Source organism: Salmo salar, chromosome 16 (genome assembly GCF_965601325.2).
Source record: "Salmo salar chromosome 16, fSalSal1, whole genome shotgun sequence".
In the NCBI taxonomy this organism is placed as follows: domain Eukaryota; kingdom Metazoa; phylum Chordata; class Actinopteri; order Salmoniformes; family Salmonidae; genus Salmo; species Salmo salar.
In genome coordinates, this window is record NC_138306.1 from 80,238,572 (window position 1) to 80,263,522 (window position 24,951).

A 24,951-nucleotide genomic window follows, 5' to 3' on the forward strand; every position below is an offset into this window, starting at 1 on the left:
TTCAGATGTGATAAGGATGAATCAAGCAGACCTGGGTTCAAAATACTATTTTAGGTATTTCAATTGCTTTTCAATACATTTCAAAACAATCAGATAACCGTTATTTGAAAAAACAAGTAGATGAATATTGGAATGTATTTGGAAATACACTTGGAAAGTATTTGAAAACACTCAAATACACTCCCATGCATTTAACCCAGGTATTTGAAAATAGTATTTGAAAATACTTTCAAATACAATTTGGTCGACTATTTGGTTTTTACAAATAACCATTCAAATACTCAAATAAATAAATAACATTTGGGCTGTGTATTTGAAAATACTCAAATATACAGAAAAAGTATTTAAATAAATACTCATGTATTGAACCCAGGTCTGGAATCAAGTTATTATTAAAATCCCTTTGAAGCTGATATAAGATATGGCCGAGTACATTTCCATGGAGACCGTCTGTCTGGAATTTACCATAGGTCCTTTTCCTGGTCCGGTGCCCACTTCAACCGTAGTGTCTGATGATAGTTTAACCCATGGGGTTTCCTATTCACTAGCAGTCATAAAATGGCTCCACCCAAATCCCAATGTCCCCAAGGGGAGCTGGATGTGGAGTTGACCGACACTGTGTAGGAGCATATTGTTGTACATGCATATGGAGGACAGTGAGGACTTGTGACGCAAGTCTATGTGGTTTCAACTGCAGAATAGCAGGTGTGTGTGTATGGGGTAGGATCCCCTGAGCTTCTAAGACTAGAGGAAAACGACGAGGTCAGGGTCGCCATTACAACAGTCCAGAGGTCATAAAGTTCAAAGTTCATCACCCACAGATGTTGGAACCAGAGAGGAACCAGGCTTGCCATGGTTCCTCAATCAGGAGCATCATACCATATTGGTCTGTGTGTTGGGGCTGGAACACGTCATGTCCTGTATCTGGTCCAGGATCCAGTTGACGTCGGGTCTTTCCTGGGGGTTGGACACCATGATGGAGCTCAGCAGGTTCTGCAGGCCTTCAGAGTAACTGGAGGGAAACAACAAAAACACCCATAAGACACTGAGAAACTACCAGAGCAACTGGAGAACAAATATATACTGAGAAACTACCAGAGTAACTGGAGAACAAATATATACTGAGAAACTACCAGAGTAACTGGAGAACAAATATATACTGAGAAACTACCAGAGCAACTGGAGAACAAATATATACTGAGAAACTACCAGAGCAACTGGAGAACAAATATATACTGAGAAACTACCAGAGTAACTGGAGAACAAATATATACTGAGAAACTACTAAAGTAACTGGAGAACAAATATATACTGAGAAACTACCAGAGTAACTGGAGAACAAATATATACTGAGAAACTACTAAAGTAACTGGAGAACAAATATATACTGAGAAACTACTAAAGTAACTGGAGAACAAATACACTGCTCAAAAAATAAAGGGAACACTAAAATAACACATCCTAGATCTGAATGAATGAAATAATCTTATTAAATACTTTTTTCTTTAAATAGTTGAATGTGCTGACAACAAAATCACACAAAAATAATCAATGGAAATCCAATTTATCAACCCATGGAGGTCTGGATTTGGAATCACACTCAAAATTAAAGTGGAAAACCACACTACAGGCTGATCCAACTTTGATGTAATGTCCTTAAAACAAGTCAAAATGAGGCTCAGTAGTGTGTGTGGCCTCCACGTGCCTGTATGACCTCCCTACAACGCCTGGGCATGCTCCTGATGAGGTGGGGGATGGTCTCCTGAGGGATCTCCTCCCAGACCTGGACTAAAGCATCCGCCAACTCCTGGACAGTCTGTGGTGCAACGTGGCGTTGGTGGATGGAGCGAGACATGATGTCCCAGATGTGCTCAATTGGATTCAGGTCTGGGGAACGGGCGGGCCAGTCCATAGCATCAATGCCTTCCTCTTGCAGGAACTGCTGACACACTCCAGCCACATGAGGTCTAGCATTGTCTTGCATTAGGAGGAACCCAGGGCCAACCGCACCAGCATATAGTCTCACAAGGGGTCTGAGGATCTCATCTCGGTACCTAATGGCAGTCAGGCTACCTCTGGCGAGCACATGGAGGGCTGTGCGGCCCCCCAAAGAAATGCCACCCCACACCTTGACTGACCCACCGCCAAACCGGTCATGCTGGAGGATGTTGCAGGCAGCAGAACGTTCTCCACGGCGTCTCCAGACTCTGTCACGTCTGTCACGTGCTCGGTGTGAACCTGCTTTCATCTGTGAAGAGCACAGGGCGCCAGTGGCGAATTTGCCACTCTTGGTGTTCTCTGGCAAATGCCAAACGTCCTGCACGGTGTTGGGCTGTAAGCACAACCCCCACCTGTGGACGCCGGGCCCTCATACCACCCTCATGGAGTCTGTTTCTGACCGTTTGAGCAGACACATGCACATTTGTGGCCTGCTGGAGGTCATTTTGCAGGGCTCTGGCAGTGCTCCTCCTGCTCCTCCTTGCACAAAGGCGGAGGTAGCGGTCCTGCTGCTGGGTTGTTGCCCTCCTACGGCCTCCTCCACGTCTCCTGATGTACTGGCCTGTCTCCTGGTAGCGCCTCCATGCTCTGGACACTACGCTGACAGACACAGCAAACCTTCTTGCCACAGCTCGCATTGATGTGCCATCCTGGATGAGCTGCACCACCTGAGCCACTTGTGTGGGTTGTAGACTCCGTCTCATGCTACCACTAGAGTGAAAGCACCGCCAGCATTCAAAAGTGACCAAAACATCAGCCAGGAAGCAAAAGAACTGAGAAGTGGTCTGTGGTTACCACCTGCAGAACCACTCCTTTATTGGGGGTGTCTTGCTAATTGCCCATAATTTCCACCTGTTGTCTATTCCATTTGCACAACAGCATGTGAAATGTATTGTCAATCAGTGTTGCTTCCTAAGTGGACAGTTTGATTTCACAGAAGTGTGATTGACTTGGAGTTACATTGTGTTGTTTAAGTGTTCCCTTTATTTTTTTGAGCAGTATATATACTGAGAAACTACCAGAATAACTGCAAAACAAATATATACTGAGAAACTACCAGAGAAACTGCAAAACAAATATATACTGAGAAACTACTAGAGCAACTAGAGAACAAATATATACTGAGAAACTACCAGAGTTACCGGAGAACAATATATACGGAGAAACTACTAAAGTAACTGTAGAACAAATACATACTGAGAAACTACTAGAGCAACTAGAGAACAAATATATACTGAGAAACTACCAGAGTTACCGGAGAACAATATATACGGAGAAACTACTAAAGTAACTGTAGAACAAATACATACTGAGAAACTACTAGAGCAACTAGAGAACAAATATATACTGAGAAACTACCAGAGTTACCAGAGAACAATATATACTGAGAAACTACTAGAGTATGAGCAATCGAGGGAGAAGGGCCTTGGTCAGGGAAGTGACCAAGAACCCGATGGTCTGACAGAGCTCCAGAGTTCCTCTACGAAGATGGGAGAAACTTCCAGAAGGACAACCCTCTCTGCAGCACTCCACCAATCAGGCCTTGATGGTTGAGTAGCCAGGTGGAAGCCACTCCTCAGTAAAAGGCACATGACAGCCCGCTTGGACTTAACCAAAAGGCACCTAAAGGACTCGGAACATGAGAAACAAGATTGTCTGGTCTGATGAAACCATGATTGAACTCGTTGACCAGAATGCCAAGTGTCACGTCTGGAGGAAACCTGGCACCATCCCGACGGTGAAGCATGGTGGTGGCAGCATCATGCTGTGGGGATGTTTTTCAGCGTCAGGGACTGGGAGACTAGTCAGGATCGAGGGAAAGATGAACGGAGCAAAGAACAGAGAGATCCTTGATGAAAAGCTGCTCCAGATTGCTCAGGACCTCAGATGGGGTGAAGGTTCACCTTCCAACAGGACAACAATCTAAAGCACACAGCCAAGACAACGCAAGAGTGGCTTCGGGACAAGTCTCTGAATGTCCTTGAGTGGCCCAGCCAGAGCCCGGACTTGAACTCGATCTAACATCTCTGGAGACACCTGAAAATAGCTGTGCAGCAACACTCCCAATCCAATCTCATAGAGCTTGAGAGGATCTGCAGAGAGGAATGGGAGAAACTCCCAAAATACAGGTGTGCCAAGCTTGTAGCGTCCTACCCAAGAAAAATCGAGGCTTTAAATCACTGCCAACAGTGCTTCAACAAAATCCTGATTAAAGGGCCTGAATACTTACGTAAATGTGACATCAGTTTCTTTCATTTTTTAAAATAATACATTTGAAAAACTTCTAAAAACCCATTTTTGCTTTGTCATTATGGGGTATTGTGTGTAGATTGATTGGGGGGGCAATTTTATCCATTATAGAATATGGCTGTAATGTTACAAAATGTGGAAAAAGTCAAGGGGTCTGAAAAATTTCCGAATGCAGTGTATACCGACAAACTACCAGAATAACTGGAGAACAAATATATACTCAGAAACTACTAAAGTAACTGAAGAACAAATATATACTGAGAAACTACTAAAGTAACTGGAGAACAAATATATACTGAGAAACTACCAGAATAACTGCAGAAGAAATATATACAGTTAAAGTCGGACGTTTACATACACCTTAGCCAAATACATTTAAACTCAGTTTTTCACAATTCCTGACATTTAATCCTAGTAAAAATTCCTTGTCTTAGGTCAGTTAGGATCACCACTTTATTTTAAGAATGTGAAATGTCAGAATAATAGTAGAGAGAATGATTTATTTCAGCTTTTATTTCTTTCATCACATTCCCAGTGGGTCAGTAGTTTACATACACTCAATTAGTATTTGGTCGCATTGCCTTTAAATTGTTTAACTTGGGCCAAACGTTTCAGGTAGCCTTCCACAAGCTTCCCACAATAAGTTGGGTGAATTTTGGCCCATTCCTCCTGACAGAGCTGGTGTAACTGAGTCAGGTTTGTAGGCCTCCTTTCTTGCACACGCTTTTTCAGTTCTGCCCACAAATTTTCTCTAGGATTGAGGTCAGGGCTTTGTGATGGCCACTCCAATACCTTGACTTTGTTGTCCTTCAGTCAGGAAGTTAAAGCTTGGTCGCAAATGGGTCTTCCAAATGGACAATGACCCCAAGCATACTTCCAAAGTTGTGGCAAAATAGCTTATGTCTTGAGATGTTGCTTCAATATATCCACATAATTTTCCTTCCTCAGGATGCCATCTATTTTGTGAAGTGCACCAGTCCCTCCTGCAGCAAAGCACCCCCGCAACATGATGCTGCCACCCCCGTGCTTCACGGTTGGGATGGTGTTCTTCAGATTGCAAGCCTCCCCCTTTTTTCTCCAAACATAATGATGGTCATTATGGCCAAACAGTTATATTTTTGTTTCATTAGACCAGAGGACATTTCTCCAAAAAGTATGATCTTTGTCCACATGTGCAGTTGCAAACTGTAGTCTGGGTTTTTTATGGCGGTTTTGGAGTTGTAGCTTCTTCCTTGCTGAGCGGCCTTTCAGGTTTTTGTCGATATAGGACTCATTTTACTGTGGATATAGATACTTTTGTACCCGTTTCCTCCAGCGTCTTCACAAGGTCCTTTGCTGTTGTTCTGGGATTGATTTGTACTTTTTCGCACCAAAGTACGTTCATCTCGAGGAGACAGAAAGCTTCTCCTTCCTGAGCGGTATGACAGCTGCGTGGTCCAATGGTGTTTATACTTGCGTACTGTTGTTTGTACAGATGAATGTGGTACCTTCAGGCATTTGGAAATTGCTCCCAAGGATGAATCAGACTTGTGGAGGTCTACAATTTTTTTTCTGAGGTCTTGGCTGATTTCTTTTGATTTTCCTATGATGTCAAGCAAAGAGGCACTGAGTTTGAAGGTAGGCCTTGAAATACATCCACAGGTACACCTCCAATTGACAAAAATTCTGTCATTTAGCCTATCAGAAGCTTCTAAAGCCATGACATCATTTTCTGGAATTTTCCAAGCTGTTTAAAGGCACAATCAACTTAGTGTATGTAAACTTCTGACCCATTGGAATTGCGATACAGTGAATTATAAGTGAAATAATCTGTCTGTAAACAATTTTTTGAAAAATTACTTGTGCCATGCATAAAGTAGATGTCCTAACCGACTTGCCAAAACTATAGTTTGTTAACAAGAAATTTGTGGAGTGGTTGAAAAACAAGTTTTAATGACTCCAACCTAAGTGTATGTAAACTTCCGACTTCAACGGTATACTGAGAAACTACCAGAATAACTGGAGAAAAAATAAACTACCAGAATAACAAATATATATACTGAGAAACTTCCAGAGTAACTTGAGAAAAAAGACATACTGTAAATTGTATAAATTCCATACAACCTATGAAAAGGTAAGATGAAAAATGCTTAAATCTATCCAATCCTTTTAGATCTGCAGGAGTGCCAAGGTGGTAGGCGCCTATTTGGAATCAATAAATTCTAGTTTGCTAGCCTTGAAAGCTGAGAGGGTGATGGATTGAAGAGTAACTAGGGGTTGACTAGCCAGGGGACTGACTGACCTGTAGGGCTGAGGGATGGTAACTGGGTTAGGGTAAGAGTTAGCTTGCCATGGGGACTGACTGAACTGCAGGGCTGAGGGATGGTAACTGGGTTAGGGTAAGAGTTAGCTTGCCAGGGTGACTGACTGACCTGCATGGCTGAGGGATGGTAACTGGGTTCTGGACAGCAAGGGCCACACTGTCTCCCTTCTGGAACACCATGTCATAGGGCCCCTCCAGGAACATCATGCTGTACAGTACACAGCCCAGAGACTGGAGAGAAAGAGAGAGAGAATACTGTCTCTACAAGGTCAACAAACACCAGGCATGATGGAGACAGAGAGATAGCAACCCAACATGTTGACTACATGGATGGAGTCAAAACAGCATCGCACAGTCCAATGGTAAAGACAATCTCTGTTATGACAAATTGGTCTATGTTATATGGCTTGTACAATACTGAGTTTCCACCGACCAAACTAAAGTGAGAAGGATGGGGGGGGGGGGGTAGTACTCTAGTGTGCGTTACCCAGATGTCTGTACGGTCATCGATGACGCAGTGGCTCTCCACATTAAAAAGCTCAGGGGCGCGGTACGATATAGTACACCTCTGAGCTGCCCAGTCCTGTACTGTCATGGCCTCCCTGGTCCCCTTGACCTCCATCCTGGAGCGGTTCATAGAACCCAGGTCCATCAGCAGCGGCCTGTCATCCTCCTCTAGGAGTACATTGGTAGGCTTCAGATCTCTGATTGAGAGGAGAACAGGAGAGATAAAGAGAGGGGTAGAGATAGAGAGCCTCATTCTAATTTGAACCACTAACCATAATCGTGTGTGTGTGTGTGTGTGTGTGTGTCTGTGTGTGTGTGTGTGTGTGTGTGTGTGTGTGTGTGTGTGTGTGTGTGTGTGTGTGTGTGTGTGTGTGTGTGTGTGTAATAGCAGTAGCAGCCTGTACCTGTGTGCGTAGCCTCTGTCATGCATGGCCTTCAGTCCAGAACAGATGCCCTGTAGGACCTTCAGGATGCGTCTCTCTGGCATGAAGCTGCCCTTGTCCCTCAGCTTCTCTAGCACTGACCACAGACTGCCCTTCTGTAGGAGCACCCACACCCAGGCGTGAATACAAAGACGCATACTTACACACTTTTTCATTTCCACGCTGTAAAACAGTATATCGGCAGATGTATCGGTAACTTTTGACTCTCCCCCAAAAAAACAGTATCGGAACCCCAAAAAAATGGCCGGGCTCTAATACACACATACAGGCGTGAGTACATAGACATGCGCACACACGTACACGTACCTGAACGTAGGGCAGCAGTATCCAGGCCTCACTCTTGCCCCCCCTCTCTATGAAGGTGTGCCCTGCCAGGCCCAGGATGTTGGGGTGGCTGAAGAGACGGTGCATCTCCACCTCCGTCTGAGCCTCTTGGCGACCCTCCCGGTCATGGCACAGGATCCTCTTCAGGGCGTAGAAACGCCCGTCCTGCACCCCCTCCACCAGGTCCACATAGCTGAACCCTCTGGGATGAGGGGTGGAGGGAGGGAAGGTAAAAGAGAGAGAGAACGAGAGAAAATAGGGAACGACAGAGGGGGTAGATAACGAAAGCAGGAGAAAGTGAAGAGGCAGACAAAACCTGAGTCCTGATCAGTAAGATGTAACGTTACAGAAGACTGAAATACAAATACATGTGTGGGAGGGACAGGGATGATCGTCTGCCATGTAGAATAGGTAATAGTGTTCACTGATGTGGACGGTTTTACCCTTCATCTAGTTTCTGGATGAAGTAGTATCTTTTGTTGTCGATGGTGATGGAGCCGCGGGAACAGATACACAGGGTCTGACCCATCCTCTCTGGGGCATAACTCACCACACCAACACCTAGATGGACTGAGAGAGAGACACACAATCCATATTTATTTATTTTCCATTTTGTACTTTAACTATTTACACATCGCTACAACACTGTATACAGACATATGTCATTCAAAATGTCTTTATTTTGGAACTTGTGATTTGGCAATGTAAACATGTTTCCCATGCCAATAAAGCCCCTTAAATTGAATTGAGAGAGAGTGAGAGATGGAGTGCATACGAGGTAAAAGACAAGGTTTAGTGGAATTGAAAGTGAGAGGTCAAGTGGAAAGCCATGGGAGAGAGAGGGCAGGTATGGGATATATTTGTGTAAAAAACATACTGAAACATGAAATCCAGTCCATTCCACTATGTCCACGGATTGATGCAGTGTCAATTTCACTTGTCATAAATTATTCACTGTCACCTGTGCAATTGATAATAATTTGGCGGGTGTTTATATTTGTCCTATTTACGCATGCGTAAATAGGAAATGTGTTTTTTGCATATCACACTCTTCCTGAGACAACCTTGGAGAGTGGGGTTACGGCCAGGGTCTGACATTATCAACGGTGACCCTGGCGAAAGTATGACTAAGTGCCTTGCTCAAGGTCACATCGGCAGATTTGTTGACCTTGTCGGCTCGGGGATTCAAACGAGCAACCTTTCGGTTACTTCCCTAGCCGCGCTACAGCGACTCTTGGTTGTGATCTGCCCAAGTTATGCGTTTTGGTTCTTTACAGCAGTAGCAACACCACAAGCAAATATACTTTCACTAAACCTTTGCAAAAGTGTACGATTTTGTTTGGTAACGTGGCACACCGGTAGGAGAATACAAGCTAACGACAAGAGGGCAGCATGCAGATCAATCCTGATGAGCCAATATTATCTAATAGAGATATTGATAAACTGTGATGAAAATACATGGGGATATTTACGTTTGTTAGCAGTGGATATATAAAAATTACCTTCTGTTATCGTCCTGGTTTTTTTCGGCTGGCTACTTCCGTGTACATAAAACGCGTAATGATGACGCAGGCCTGTGATCTAATGTTACGTCCCAAACTGGGAACTCGGAAAAATACAAGGTAAAATCATGACGTCGATGATCTTCAGGTCGCTCTCTAGATTTAGAGCTCATATTTTTCCGAGTTCCAAATTGTTTTGAACACACTGAAGGCGGCGATTTCCTAGTTACTAGTTGTTTCGAACTTGGCACCAATCGAAGTGTCTAGTATATCGACAAGATAGTAAAGTGAACACTAACAATGGAAATACATGTCCTCAAAGACGGAAGGCAGGCGGGAGGAGGCGAAATAATTCTATGTAGTACAAGTGCATATACGCGTGTGAACAGGCCATGGAGATATAGCTGTCTTTGTATCCGTGCCACTATAGCGTCTGTGACCGCATGGGAAGCGCCATTTTAAAGTACTAAATTCTCTTAATCTTTGTTGATTGTGCGTAACTCATAGGAATCTCTACCCAGTTGACTACGTTAAAATGATGGAAGCCCTCAATGGCAATTCCCATGCTCCATCTATGACAGGCACAAGTCCGATAAAGTATTTTCTCGTGCCCACAAGTAAGCGTTTCCCCTTGGATGTAAGATAAAAAGGACTCAATATGGCCACCTGCAGACATTTGGTCTAGTGCTACGTGTACTCTACATCTGTTGTTTATGAAGCATGTGACATTTTGAAGCATTTTTTTCACCACAAAGTTGCCGAAATGCCACGTGCGTCCACAGTGCATTCGTAACAACCTAACGACATTTCTATTCGATCAAATAAGCCTCACGTAGCAAATTAGTTACATGTTTTGTTGACCAAACTGGACACTCATTGACCTCATTACAAAAAGTCCTCACTTTGTGGCCTTATTTCCAGGGACAGATTTTGGGCCGAATGAAAGTTCTCGATTCAGCTCTTCCTCTGGCCAAATCAAGTATTTGATTAAACCAGAGCACTACACAGTGAAATTAACTTTGCTAAGGTGGGTCTCAAATCGAAATGAGTTTACCATCCATGTATCCACTTGTCACCTTTAGGCTATTCTGTTCTAAATTAACTAGTTTCACATTATGAAAATCCTTCCACGTTTGTCTACACTACAGGTTTTTATCATTGAAGACAGTTTCTCCTCACCTTCTCAAAACACATTGAGGATAAAGTCAGAAGGGAGAGGCCCCTGGCTTTCTCATCCAATGAGGTTTGAGAGTCCACATGAGTATGCAATTAATACATCGCTGTTACCTCGACCATAATCTTATTTCAAGGCACCCTGTGGCTACATTTATATCCCAGGAATTCTCTGCTACTTACCAGGCCATTTGTGGCCGATTGCACAGACTGATGTTTTATGTTGGCCGTTTAATAGTAATTTAGACCAAGTATAATGAAACCTGGGGTCAGGACTGGAGGCAGTTGTCATTGAAAGAGGTGAAAACAGGATTAACTGAGATAAAACAACTTTATTTACAAAGGAGGGGATACAGCCACAACAGTAACCTGATGTGATAACTCTTAAAACAACAGACATGGCAAAGAAAATAATAGAATCTGTAGGGATAAAACCAATAAATTATTTTGGGGTAACTTAACATGCAATGCAAAATAATCCTCCAAGATAGAGTTACTGAATTACATTCATTAAGACCCAACACCATGGGGTTTAGTTCACTAGTTTGTTTTCTGATTGGCAGTAACTTTAGTGTTTAGGATAGATCTGAAAGGACAGAAGTACCATGAACTTAAAGGAAACATTTTTATGGAGACAGCTTAATCTTCAAGGTTCTGTATGGTTCCATAGTCAACCTTCGAGGAAAAGATTATCAGACATGGATGGATGTGGGGTCTTTGGTGAAGAAAACACGATTGATGACATTCGACAAGGGAAGGAGCAGGCCGTTTCCCACTTCATGGTCAAGTAAAGGCAGTTCTATCTCTCAGTGATACGTAAGCCGACCGAGGACCCATCCCTCCTTTGAACTCCTCTTCTCCTAATACTCCTCTCCCTCCTCGTCCTCCTCAAATGAGTCGATTCCTACCTCTTCATAGTCCTTCTCCAGGGCAGCCATGTCTTCCCTGGCCTCAGAGAACTCTCCCTCCTCCATGCCCTCACCCACGTACCAGTGCACGAAAGCCCGCTTGGCGTACATCAGGTCAAACTTGTGGTCGAGACGAGCCCAGGCCTCAGCGATGGCTGTGGTGTTGCTCAACATGCACACTGCTCTCTGGACTTTGGCCAGGTCACCCCCTGGCACCACAGTGGGTGGCTGGTAGTTGATGCCCACTTTGAAACCTGTAGGGCACCAGTCCACGAACTGGATGCTTCGTTTTGTCTTGATGTTGCCGATGGCCACGTTGACATCCTTGGGCACCACGTCTCCGCGGTACAGCAGGCAGCACGCCATGTACTTACCGTGGCGAGGGTCGCACTTCACCATCTGGTTGGCGGGCTCGAAGCAGGAGTTGGTGATCTCAGCCACAGAGAGCTGCTCGTGGTAGGCCTTCTCGGCTGAGATGACAGGGGCATAGGTGGCCAGGGGGAAGTGGATGCGGGGGTAAGGCACCAGGTTGGTCTGGAACTCTGTCAGGTCCACGTTAAGGGCACCATCGAAGCGGAGAGAGGCGGTGATGGAGGAGACAATCTGGCTGATGAGCCTGTTGAGGTTGGTGTAAGACGGGCGCTCAATGTCCAGGTTTCTACGGCAGATGTCGTAGATGGCCTCATTGTCAACCATGAAGGCACAGTCGGAGTGCTCCAGGGTGGTGTGGGTGGTCAGGATGGAGTTGTAGGGCTCCACCACAGCTGTGGACACCTGGGGAGCAGGGTATATGGCAAACTCCAGCTTGGACTTCTTCCCGAAGTCGACTGAGAGACGTTCCATGAGCAGGGAGGTGAACCCAGAGCCGGTACCACCTCCGAAGCTGTGGAAGACCAGGAACCCTTGGAGCCCTGTGCACTGGTCAGCCTGTCAAGACAGAAAACTCATCAACATGTTTTCTAGAAGGAAAGTCCAAGCTCTGATAAGACCCATTTAGGCTAGATTTATGCAAGTCAAGGCTAAAACCCTTTCTCGTAAAACATTCATGAAAAATCCATGAGTTATCCTAATATCACCATTGAATCTATTAAATCTGACAGTGTCACTCACCAGTTTACGGATCCTGTCCAGCACTTGGTCGATGATCTCCTTGCCGATAGTGTAGTGGCCACGGGCATAGTTATTGGCTGCGTCCTCTTTCCCTGAGATCAGCTGCTCGGGGTGAAACAACTGGCGGTAGGTACCTGTCCGCACCTCATCTGAGAGAAAGGGTAACAGACTAGGGTTAGTCTGTTGTTTTGAACTGTACCACCATATTGATGAAGACCTCTTCCTACACATTCCCAGTGTCAATCAGTCAGTGCATTTTCTCTGCCAGATCCCTCCAATACTCACCAATGACAGTGGGCTCCAGGTCTACAAAGATGGCGCGGGGCACGTATTTCCCGATGCCCGTGGCGCTGAAGAACGTGGTGAAGGAGTCGTCAGTGCTACCGACCGCCTTGTTGTTAGGCATGGTGCCGTCCGGCTGGATCCCGTGCTCCAGGCAGTACAGCTCCCAACAGGTGTTGCCCATCTGGACTCCAGCCTGACCCACATGCACAGAGATACACTCACGCTGGAGAGACCGGGAAATAGGGTTAGTCAAACAATTAATTTATGGTTTCTTTGAACAGGTACAAAACATTGACTACACAAGGATCTGATGCATTGACAGCAGTCTGCACTGGATGGAGTAACACTTGGTTTTCAATCTAACCAATGATAAATGGAGCACCGCTCCAAACCACTCAGTGCATAGCAGTCTGAGGTCGATTAAGGATTTGGGCATCCATTTTATCACTTGTTTTACTGCCATTTCTCACCACCAAGTGGCAGCACTAACCAGTGGTTCCCAAACAAGGGTACTAGGCTCCCCGGGGGCGCTTTGCCTATACACGGGGTACTTGAGAAGACTGGTAGAATGCACATGGGGGGGTACGTCAGGCAGGGCAAAATTCAATTGTTTGTACAGTAACAGAAAAAGGTTGGGAACCACTGCCCTACACTAAGAGGAAACAAACCTAACCTGCCCATGTTTGAGTGACAAAGGACAGGTGAGCCTGAAAATAGTGGGCGGTATGATCTAGCTAGTTAAAAACAAGCCACCGGAGTTATGAGTCGTGTGTATATTTGCATGGTGACCCAATTTGTTTGCAGTGTGTTGACTTGGGACCATGACTGCACTTCCTAGCATGGCTTAGCAATGAGTCGATCATCTGACCTACTTTAATACTGAACTGTATGCAGCTACCATCTCAGAAGCTAGCCACGTCTCAGTGTCTGACTACCGGTATTGACATAACCATTAATCTAGTCTAAACCATGTAACTGATCTACACTGTGTAGAAAACATTAACACCTGCTCTTTCCATGACAGACTGACCAGATGAAAGCTATGATCCCTTATGACACTGGTATGGTAGTAGATGCCAGGCACACCGGGTTGTGTCAAGCACTTCAACATGGTGTATAAAGAATGAGCCACCACCCAAAGGACATCCAGCCAACTTGACAACTGTGGGAAGCATGAGTCATGGACCAGTATCAGTGTGGAACGCTTGATACTTTGTAGAGTCTATGACCTGACGAATTGAGGCTGTTCTGAGGGCAAAAGGTGGAACACAATTATAAAATGTTTTGTACACCCACTGTACTTTACATTAACACAGGAGTCTGGACACTCCTGATTAGTGGATTCGGCTATTTTTGCCACAAGTTGCTGACAGGTTTATAAAATTGAGCACACAGCCATACAATCTCCGTAGACAAACATTGGTCTTACTGAAGAGCCGACCGAGGACCAATCTGGGGCCGTTTTTCACAGTTTGGGCTAGGCCCCTTCGTTTCAGTGAAGGGACAACGAACGCTACAGCATACAATGACATTCTAGATGTTTCTGTGCTTCCAACTTTGTGGCAACAGTTCGGGGAAGGCCCTTTCCTGTTTCAGCATGATAACGCCCCCCGTGCACAAAGCAAGGTCCATACAAAAATGGTTTGATGAGATCGGTGTGGAAGAACTTGACTGGCCTGCACAGAGCCCTGACATCAACCCCATCGAACACCTTTGGGATGAATTGGAACGCCGACTGCGAGCCAGGCCTAATTGCCTAACCTCACTAATGCTTGTGGCTGAATGGAAGCAAGTCCCCGCAGCAATGTTCCAACATCTAGTGGAAAGCCTTAGAGTGGAGGCTGTTGAGCAGGAAAGGGTGGACCAACTCCATATTAATGCCCATGATTTTGGAATGAGATGTTCAAAGAGCAGGTGTCCACATACTTTTGGTCATGTAGTGTACACATTTTGTAGAGAAGGCGGCTCTTGATATCTACATTCACTAAGAACCAAACAGAAGGTTGTGTGCGTGCAAGAAATGAGTCAATTTTGCAATGCAGTATTGGCAGACGCCAGGACAGTTGATGCTAGACTGCAGTGACACCATCCAGTCGATAAGACTATAGCATTAACAAAATTAACATCCATGCTGAATGTGTTACCACAAGGTGCATCCCACTAGTCCATTACAGCCTCTCCTTCTATTCCTCCTGTCATTTAGGCTCCACACCCCTGAGGAGAGGATGCCACTAGATTTGAGACACACCCCCTCATTGGAATGCCCCCTCATTGGAATGCCAACTTGGACCGAGGTCATTAGAGATTATACAATTGGTAATTTGTTTAACATTACAGCTTCGCAAGGAAGCAAAGTCTGATTAGACATCACTAGACTCAAGGCCGAACTGGGAGGTTTGGCAAGTGGCCATCCTACCCCCTCAACGCGTCATTGAGCTAGCGAGTAGTGACAATGCTAACAGGAGCTGACGAGTCTGCGTCAAGGCCAAAAGGCCCTCCACACCCTACTGAAGTATTTCCAGCACACAGCGAACAGGACGAGGGGAAATTACCACCAAGGATGAGTGAAGCTGATAACAAGCTTATCATTTCTGAATAACAGCGCACCAGAGGCCGAGCTGGCTACCTACACTCACACCACCAGTCTCTCCAAACTGGCTTACTATACAGAGAGATGGGAAATGGGGAGCGAGACATTCAAGAGAAACGAGAAAGTCAAGGAAGATAAGTTTGAGACAGTGACATGCCAAGAGGACGAGTCTGGGAATGTTGTGTGGTTTTGTGTGTTGGCAGTAGTTATGAATCAGAGCGTTTTGAGAAGGCCCAGCTAGAAACAAGACCACCTGCCACAGTAACAGGATAACAGACACCTGCTAGGCTTTGCCCTCTGGTAGAATAGAATTTACCCCTTAAGCTAGTTTAACTTTCAGTTGTATCAAGGGCAATTATTTAAAAATGGAAGAATCCGCATAATGGGAATAGGACTTCCTTTTATGAACTAACTCAGTAAAATATTTGATTTTTCCCCCCAGTATAGTAAGAGGATGTGAAGGAAACATTAGAAAACCTCAATTCAATCCAGATCTGAATCTACTACAGGGAGGTCCTTGTGACATCAAGGTCTTTCACCTGCATGTTGCTACACCCCTCCACACATATTGTACTACTGTTATGACTCCACTCATGTATAGACTGGGGCCACTACTGTCACAGCCATTTCTCCAGCCTCCTAGTTTGACAGAACAAGCTGGGTAGGGTGGATGGTGGGGGAGGGGCGGTGACACAGGGATGCGAGTGTGTGCCTAGTTTAGGCATGACAGCTAGGTCAGCACTGCAGCCAGCTATTTAAAGGGAGGTGTCAATCATGACCCCCATCCCCCTGCTCTGTGTGTAGCCCCTCCAGACCCCGGTCTACTCCACTGACCCGTTTCTCTGTGGGAACAACTACATGGTGTCCTGAACCTCTAGTTCAGTCAGAGTTGATGTTCAGGCAGTCCCTGGTTCATACCAGATTTAAGAAACTAACCTCCACCATGTTGCATTTATCAGGGGTTGCCCTGATTTGCTAAGCCACACACACTTGAAACCCTGTAGTTAAGTTTAGTGTAGGCCTATGTCGTTTGGGGCAAGGGGTAACTGCTCATGACGTAATAGGCCATTTATGTTCATTGTTACCAAATAGGCCAGTCAGGTACAGTGCTAGGTTATGGTATTCATTTCCTGTATTTTGAACTCATGGTATGACGATAGACTGTAGAGTACAGTTTAGATTAAGAAATTGTGCAACTGCAAGTCCGCTGAGACACTTGGCACCAACATGGCTGATGGACTAACCGCTTGTGGCTTGTTCAGTAGCTAGGAAGCAACCCCCCTCCAGCTTCCTGTTCTGTCCCCTATGGGGCTCTTTTAAAGTGCAAAGAGGGCCTTGTGATATGCGGGAAGACATATGGCTTGGAATTCACACCCAAACAAAGAGTCACCTCTCCTTTCATAACATTCAAATTAGATGGCAGGTGTCAAAAGAAACTCCCCATGCCATGGTAATCTTTAGTCATGAGCAAAATTAAGAACAGGCGAGTGCACTGTTTGAAGACACTGCATTATGATCCGAGTAGTACATTAACTGGAATGGGTCATAGAGGCCCTTTCACCCACATTTAGTAGTATAGACCTTAACCCCATGATCAGACAGTCTGCCATGTGCTAGTCAAATGCTGATCCTTTGGGCTCTGCATCACTCCTAACCTCAGATTTCCTTTCAGGTCAGATTACTGAAGGTTGCCCCTATCACAACTAAGCATGTATGCATAGTCAAAATACTTCTGAGAAGTCTAAATCTAATTTCTTGACATATTTTATGATGAAATCATATGGGCAGGATGTGAGGTAATAAAATGTGAGCCATGTCGTAAAAACATCCATGTGGCAACTTGTTGTCCCAAAGTAACATTTTCCCACCAATTACAATGAATCGTTTTTTTTACTCATTGTAGATGTAATCTGCCATACTCGGGTAGAAGGTAGATTTGTTGTTCATTAGTAGTCGTTGCCATTTGTTCGGACAGAACAGCACTACATAGACAGAACGTTCCCAGTTTTGCGCAGTAGACTAGAGCAACAGGAATAGTAGCTGACTAGGCCTACAGTCACCCATCAGAATACACACGGACCCGTGGGAGCCACATCAGCATTTAAAGCCAGCAGAGCAAATAAACACACCCATAACCACACTGGTCCCACGGCCACTGTATATGGAAACGGTAACTCCTTTAACCATTCAAAATGGCAGGAAGCTGCTTCACGCGCCAAGAGACAACGTTTTGATAATGCAGATACTCGTGAACTGATTCATTGATATGAAATAGGACAATTAAGGCTCAGGTGACTCAATTTAATAATTAAATGCATTCTAATAATAGTTGTCTACTGCGCCAGTCGTGTTTGAATTGAAAAAACAAAACGCGCGCTAAGTTGAACGCGCAGCAAAATGGATACTCCTATCATGACGCACCATGTTATCAGAGAAAAATAATATTCTATAAAAACAGGTGGGCCGTAGCGTAGGCTGTACCTAGAAGTATTATACACAGTAATGTTTATGCGATACAAGATGGACTACAAAAACATTAGAAATGTAGCCTAATTCATACAACTATAAACCGTTGCATTATTACAACCTATGCGTCGAAAGCAATGTTGGAAAAAAATAAATAAAAGTCTTACCATTTTGATTCTGTTTGTCTTCGTTTCCGTAGAAAAATAAAAGTGTTCGTAGTATAACCTCTCACAGTGAACCTATAATGGGGTCTCCGTGAGTATGTTTTAACTGCGTGTGTTACTGCAATCTGTTTTATAAACTGCAAAGGGCGGGGGTGGAGTTTTGGACACGCCCTCTTCTCTCATAGTTCGAGTTCGTTTTACATGGCCCGGTGCCCCGGTTAGACGGAGTTGGATATTTTAGACCATTCCATTGGCTCTTAACTGAAATCCCCAGTCACCGGGGCACCGGGCCATGCAAAACGAACTGCTCCATACACAGATTAGACCTCAGGCTAGGTAGGAAAGTACAGGACTGAAAAGATTAGCTGTACCAAAGATGATATATTATATTGACAAGATAGCCGAGTGACCGCTTTAACAATGTAATTACATTTCCTCAATGATTGAAGGCAGGCGAGACCATTCTGGCCAATGAGAGGGCGCGTGACCAACACGCACAACTAAGTTGTTGTCGGAATGCCACGTGCATCCACTTAAATCAGTACAGACTAAACATTACGAAACTTCTATTCGACCAAATAAGCCCCACGTAATTCAACACTCGCTTATAGACCCCCATACAAAAAAAAAGGTTTATATCACGTGGACAGATTTTGGCCAGAGTAAATCTTCTCGCTTCACCTCTTCCTCTCTGTCTTTGCGCAATGAACTGCCGTCGGGTTTTGTTGCTCCTTGTTCGCCACTAGATGTCAGACTTGTCTAGTGTTCTGCTTGCTGGTTCTTGCCATGACGAAAACGTTCTTTTGTCTGCAACAAAATAGGTCAACGTTGTCCCTGGGATCCCACTGATCTGAGGTCAGGTATGTATTTTCCTCCCTAATTTCTCCATTAGGAATTGAGGAGAGTAAAATGATCCTAGTTCTGTATCTAAGGGATCATTTTTGGAGCTGTCTTTCTGTGCATGAACAATGTGGCAGTTGTGATTCCAGTAACATCTTTTTCTGTGGTTAATAAATGAAAGTTGAGAGGATGCACTTTTAATACTTTAACTTTGTTGCAGTTGAGCTCAGTTTTATCTCTCCTATCAAAGTGGTTAGCTGTGCTATAGGCCCTGGCCCCTGAGGCATTAGAGGACCCTTCTCTCTGGCTTTTGGCTATGAATGAAAAAGTTATAATCCTCAAACAAGGCCTGAATTCCTCCAGATAGGCTTTTCATCCTGAATCCACCCCCCCTGTATTTGGAGATAGACAGAGCGATAGATCAAAATCTTTTTCATGTGCATCGTTTTTCCCTCCTACGGTGGACACTACGGGGCTAAGGATTTCTTTCCCCTTATCTTATGTACTGGAGTTAGACCGTAACCCACTGGCCATGGGTTTAAACTCTAACCCACTGGCCATGTGTTTAAACTCTAACCCACTGGCCATGGCTTTAAACTCTAACCCACTGGCCATGGGTTTAAACTCTAACCCACTGGCCATGGGTTTAAACTCTAACCCACTGGCCATGTGTTTAAACTCTAACCCACTGGCCATGTGTTTAAACTCTAACCAACTGGCCAAGGATTTAAACTCTAACCAACTGGCCAAGGATTTAAACTCTAACCCACTGGCCATGGGTTTAAACTGTAACCCACTGGCCATGGGTTTAAACTCTAACCCACTGGCCATGGGTTTAAACTCTAACCCACTGGCCATGGCTTTAAACTCTAACCCACTGGCCATGGGTTTAAACTCTAACCCACTGGCCATGGGTTTAAACTCTAACCCACTGGCCATGGGTTTAAACTCTAACTCACTGGCCATGGGTTTAAACTCTAACCCACTGGCCATGTGTTTAAACTCTAACCCACTGGCCATGGGTTTAAACTCTAACCCACTGGCCATGTGTTTAAACTCTAACCCACTGGCCATGTGTTTAAACTCTAACCCACTGGCCATGTGTTTAAACTCTAACCCACTGGCCATGGGTTTAAACTCTAACCCACTGGCCATGTGTTTAAACTCTAACCCACTGGCCATGTGTTTAAACTCTAACCAACTGGCCAAGGATTTAAACTCTAACCCACTGGCCATGGGTTTAAACTCTAACCCACTGGCCATGTGTTTAAACTCTAACCCACTGGCCATGTGTTTAAACTCTAACCAACTGGCCAAGGATTTAAACTCTAACCAACTGGCCAAGGATTTAAACTCTAACCCACTGGCCATGGGTTTAAACTCTAACCCACTGGCCATGGGTTTAAACTCTAACCCACTGGCCATGGGTTTAAACTCTAACCCACTGGCCATGTGTTTAAACTCTAACCCACTGGCCATGTGTTTAAACTCTAACCCACTGGCCATGTGTTTAAACTCTAACCCACTGGCCATGTGTTTAAACTCTAACCCACTGGCCATGGGTTTAAACTCTAACCCACTGGCCATGTGTTTAAACTCTAACCCACTGGCCATGGGTTTAAACTCTAACCCACTGGCCATGGGTTTAAACTCTAACCCACTGGCCATGTGTTTAAACTCTAACCAACTGGCCATGTGTTTAAACTCTAACCCACTGGCCATGTGTTTAAACTCTAACCCACTAACTATGGGTTTAAACTCTAACCCACTGGCCATGTGTTTAAACTCTAACCCACTGGCCATGGGTTTAAACTCTAACCCACTGGCCATGGGTTTAAACTCTAACCCACTGGCCATGTGTTTAAACTCTAACCCACTGGCCATGTGTTTAAACTCTAACCCACTGGCCATGGGTTTAAACTCTAACCCACTGGCCATGGGTTTAAACTCTAACCCACTGGCCATGTGTTTAAACTCTAACCCACTGGCCATGGGTTTAAACTCTAACCCACTGGCCATGTGTTTAAACTCTAACCCACTGGCAATGTGTTTAAACTCTAACCCACTGGCCATGTGTTTAAACTCTAACCAACTGGCCATGGGTTTAAACTCTAACCAACTGGCCATGTGTTTAAACTCTAACCCACTGGCCATGTGTTTAAACTCTAACCCACTAACTATGGGTTTAAACTCTAACCCACTAACTATGGGTTTAAACTCTAACCCACTAACTATGGGTTTAAACTCTAACTCACTAACTATGGGTTTAAACTCTAACCCACTGGCCATGTGTTTAAACTCTAACCCACTAACTATGGGTTTAAACTCTAACCCACTAACTATGTGTTTAAACTCTAACCCACTGGCCATGGGTTTAAACTCTAACCCACTAACTATGGGTTTAAACTCTAACCCACTGGCCATGGGTTTAAACTCTAACCCACTAACTATGTGTTTAAACTCTAACCCACTAACTATGGGTTTAAACTCTAACCCACTAACTATGGGTTTAAACTCTAACTCACTAACTATGGGTTTAAACTCTAACCCACTGGCCATGTGTTTAAACTCTAACCCACTGGCCATGGGTTTAAACTCTAACCCACTAACTATGGGTTTAAACTCTAACCCACTGGCCATGGGTTTAAACTCTAACCCACTAACTATGTGTTTAAACTCTAACCCACTAACTATGGGTTTAAACTCTAACCCACTAACTATGTGTTTAAACTCTAACTCACTAATTATGGGTTTAAACTCTAACTCACTAACTATGTGTTTAAACTCTAACTCACTAACTATGGGTTTAAACTCTAACCCACTGGCCATGTGTTTAAACTCTAACCCACTAACTATGTGTTTAAACTCTAACCCACTAACTATGTGTTTAAAATCTAACCCACTAACTATGGGTTTAAACTCTAACCCACTAACTATGGGTTTAAACTCTAACCCACTAACTATGTGTTTAAACTCTAACCCACTAACTATGGGTTTAAACTCTAACCCACTGGCCATGTGTTTAAACTCTAACCCACTGGCCATGGGTTTAAACTCTAACCCACTGGCCATGGGTTTAAACTCTAACCCACTAACTATGGGTTTAAACTCTAACCCACTGGCCATGGGTTTAAACTCTAACCCACTAACTATGGGTTTAAACTCTAACCCACTAACTATGGGTTTAAACTCTAACCCACTAACTATGGATTTAAACTCTAACCCACTAACTATGGATTTAAACTCTAACCCACTAACTATGGGTTTAAACTCTAACCCACTAACTATGGGTTTAAACTCTAACCCACTAACTATGGGTTTAAACTCTAACCCACTAACTATGGGTTTAAACTCTAACCCACTAACTATGGGTTTAAACTCTAACCCACTAACTATGGGTTTAAACTCTAACCCACTAACTATGGGTTTAAACTCTAACCCACTAACTATGTGTTTAAACTCTAACCCACTAACTATGGGTTTAAACTCTAACTCACTAACTATGGGTTTAAACTCTAACCCACTAACTATGGGTTTAAACTCTAACCCACTAACTATGGGTTTAAACTCTAACCCACTAACTATGGGTTTAAACTCTAACCCACTAACTATGGGTTTAAACTCTAACTCACTAACTATGGGTTTAAACTCTAACCCACTGGCCATGTGTTTAAACTCTAACCCACTGGCCATGGGTTTAAACTCTAACCCACTAACTATGGGTTTAAACTCTAACCCACTGGCCATGGGTTTAAACTCTAACCCACTAACTATGTGTTTAAACTCTAACCCACTAACTATGGGTTTAAACTCTAACCCACTAACTATGTGTTTAAACTCTAACTCACTAATTATGGGTTTAAACTCTAACTCACTAACTATGTGTTTAAACTCTAACTCACTAACTATGGGTTTAAACTCTAACCCACTGGCCATGTGTTTAAACTCTAACCCACTAACTATGTGTTTAAACTCTAACCCACTAACTATGTGTTTAAAATCTAACCCACTAACTATGGGTTTAAACTCTAACCCACTAACTATGGGTTTAAACTCTAACCCACTAACTATGTGTTTAAACTCTAACCCACTAACTATGGGTTTAAACTCTAACCCACTGGCCATGTGTTTAAACTCTAACCCACTGGCCATGGGTTTAAACTCTAACCCACTGGCCATGGGTTTAAACTCTAACCCACTAACTATGGGTTTAAACTCTAACCCACTGGCCATGGGTTTAAACTCTAACCCACTAACTATGGGTTTAAACTCTAACCCACTAACTATGGGTTTAAACTCTAACCCACTAACTATGGATTTAAACTCTAACCCACTAACTATGGATTTAAACTCTAACCCACTAACTATGGGTTTAAACTCTAACCCACTAACTATGGGTTTAAACTCTAACCCACTAACTATGGGTTTAAACTCTAACCCACTAACTATGGGTTTAAACTCTAACCCACTAACTATGGGTTTAAACTCTAACCCACTAACTATGGGTTTAAACTCTAACCCACTAACTATGGGTTTAAACTCTAACCCACTAACTATGTGTTTAAACTCTAACCCACTAACTATGGGTTTAAACTCTAACTCACTAACTATGGGTTTAAACTCTAACCCACTAACTATGGGTTTAAACTCTAACCCACTAACTATGGGTTTAAACTCTAACCCACTAACTATGGGTTTAAACTCTAACCCACTAACTATGGATTTAAACTCTAACCCACTAACTATGGGTTTAAACTCTAACCCACTAACTATGGGTTTAAACTCTAACCCACTAACTATGGGTTTAAACTCTAACCCACTAACTATGGGTTTAAACTCTAACCCACTAACTATGGGTTTAAACTCTAACCCACTGGCCATGGGTTTAAACTCTAACCCACTAACTATGTGTTTAAACTCTAACCCACTAACTATGGGTTTAAACTCTAACCCACTAACTATGGGTTTAAACTCTAACCCACTAACTATGGATTTAAACTCTAACCCACTAACTATGGATTTAAACTCTAACCCACTAACTATGGGTTTAAACTCTAACCCACTAACTATGGGTTTAAACTCTAACCCACTAACTATGGGTTTAAACTCTAACCCACTAACTATGGGTTTAAACTCTAACCCACTAACTATGGGTTTAAACTCTAACCCACTAACTATGGGTTTAAACTCTAACCCACTAACTATGGGTTTAAACTCTAACCCACTAACTATGTGTTTAAACTCTAACCCACTAACTATGGGTTTAAACTCTAACTCACTAACTATGGGTTTAAACTCTAACCCACTAACTATGGGTTTAAACTCTAACCCACTAACTATGGGTTTAAACTCTAACCCACTAACTATGGGTTTAAACTCTAACCCACTAACTATGGGTTTAAACTCTAACCCACTGGCCATGGGTTTAAACTCTAACCCACTAACTATGGGTTTAAACTCTAACCCACTAACTATGGGTTTAAACTCTAACCCACTAACTATGGGTTTAAACTATAACCCACTAACTATGGGTTTAAACTCTAACCCACTAACTATGGGTTTAAACTCTAACCCACTGGCCATGGGTTTAAACTCTAACCCACTAACTATGGGTTTAAACTCTAACCCACTAACTATGGGTTTAAACTCTAACTCACTAACTATGGATTTAAACTCTAACCCACTAACTATGGGTTTAAACTCTAACCCACTAACTATGGATTTAAACTCTAACCCACTAACTATGGGTTTAAACTCTAACCCACTAACTATGGGTTTAAACTCTAACCCACTAACTATGGGTTTAAACTCTAACCCACTAACTATGGGTTTAAACTCTAACCCACTAACTATGGATTTAAACTCTAACCCACTAACTATGGGTTTAAACTCTAACCCACTAACTATGGGTTTAAACTCTAACCCACTAACTATGGATTTAAACTCTAACCCACTAACTATGGGTTTAAACTCTAACCCACTAACTATGGGTTTAAACTCTAACCCACTAACTATGGGTTTAAACTCTAACCCACTAACTATGGGTTTAAACTCTAACCCACTAACTATGGATTTAAACTCTAACCCAC

The 24,951-nt window shown here is 43.6% G+C and overlaps 2 protein-coding genes across 2 annotated transcripts; both read right to left on the minus strand.

Annotated features, from left to right (window-relative positions):
- Window positions 1–573: 573 nt before the first annotated feature.
- Window positions 574–9,453, minus strand: LOC106574867 (serine/threonine-protein kinase 16). The gene is made up of 7 exons (XM_045698049.2): window positions 9,327–9,453; window positions 8,268–8,394; window positions 7,807–8,026; window positions 7,462–7,595; window positions 7,038–7,254; window positions 6,660–6,781; window positions 574–1,012 (listed from the first exon to the last, which is right to left on the minus strand). The coding sequence occupies exons 2-7, from the start codon at window positions 8,351–8,353 to the stop codon at window positions 874–876; spliced, it is 918 nt and encodes a 305-aa protein (XP_045554005.1). The 5' UTR covers window positions 8,354–8,394; window positions 9,327–9,453; the 3' UTR covers window positions 574–873.
- Window positions 9,454–10,811: 1,358 nt separating this feature from the next.
- On the minus strand, window positions 10,812–18,112 carry tuba8l2 (tubulin, alpha 8 like 2). Its single transcript, NM_001139686.1, has 4 exons — window positions 18,026–18,112; window positions 12,803–13,025; window positions 12,518–12,666; window positions 10,812–12,334 (listed from the first exon to the last, which is right to left on the minus strand). The coding sequence occupies exons 1-4, from the start codon at window positions 18,026–18,028 to the stop codon at window positions 11,360–11,362; spliced, it is 1,350 nt and encodes a 449-aa protein (NP_001133158.1). The 5' UTR covers window positions 18,029–18,112; the 3' UTR covers window positions 10,812–11,359.
- Window positions 18,113–24,951: the final 6,839 nt, after the last annotated feature.

What these genes read in the sequence shown, in the direction of transcription:
- tuba8l2 (NM_001139686.1), bottom strand. An exon ending in CCTGGAGCCCACTGTCATTG is followed by an intron (nt 12,667 to 12,802) that starts GTGAGTATTGGA and finishes CCTTTCTCTCAG; the next exon opens with ATGAGGTGCGGACAGGTACC. An exon ending in TGGACAGGATCCGTAAACTG is followed by an intron (nt 12,335 to 12,517) that starts GTGAGTGACACT and finishes CTGTCTTGACAG; the next exon opens with GCTGACCAGTGCACAGGGCT.
- LOC106574867 (XM_045698049.2), bottom strand. Translation starts at nt 8,353, where the DNA reads ATGGGTCAGACCCTGTGTATCTGTTCCCGCGGCTCCATCACCATCGAC. An exon ending in ATCCAGAAACTAGATGAAGG is followed by an intron (nt 8,027 to 8,267) that starts GTAAAACCGTCC and finishes CCCTCATCCCAG; the next exon opens with AGGGTTCAGCTATGTGGACC. An exon ending in TACTGCTGCCCTACGTTCAG is followed by an intron (nt 7,596 to 7,806) that starts GTACGTGTACGT and finishes GTGCTCCTACAG; the next exon opens with AAGGGCAGTCTGTGGTCAGT.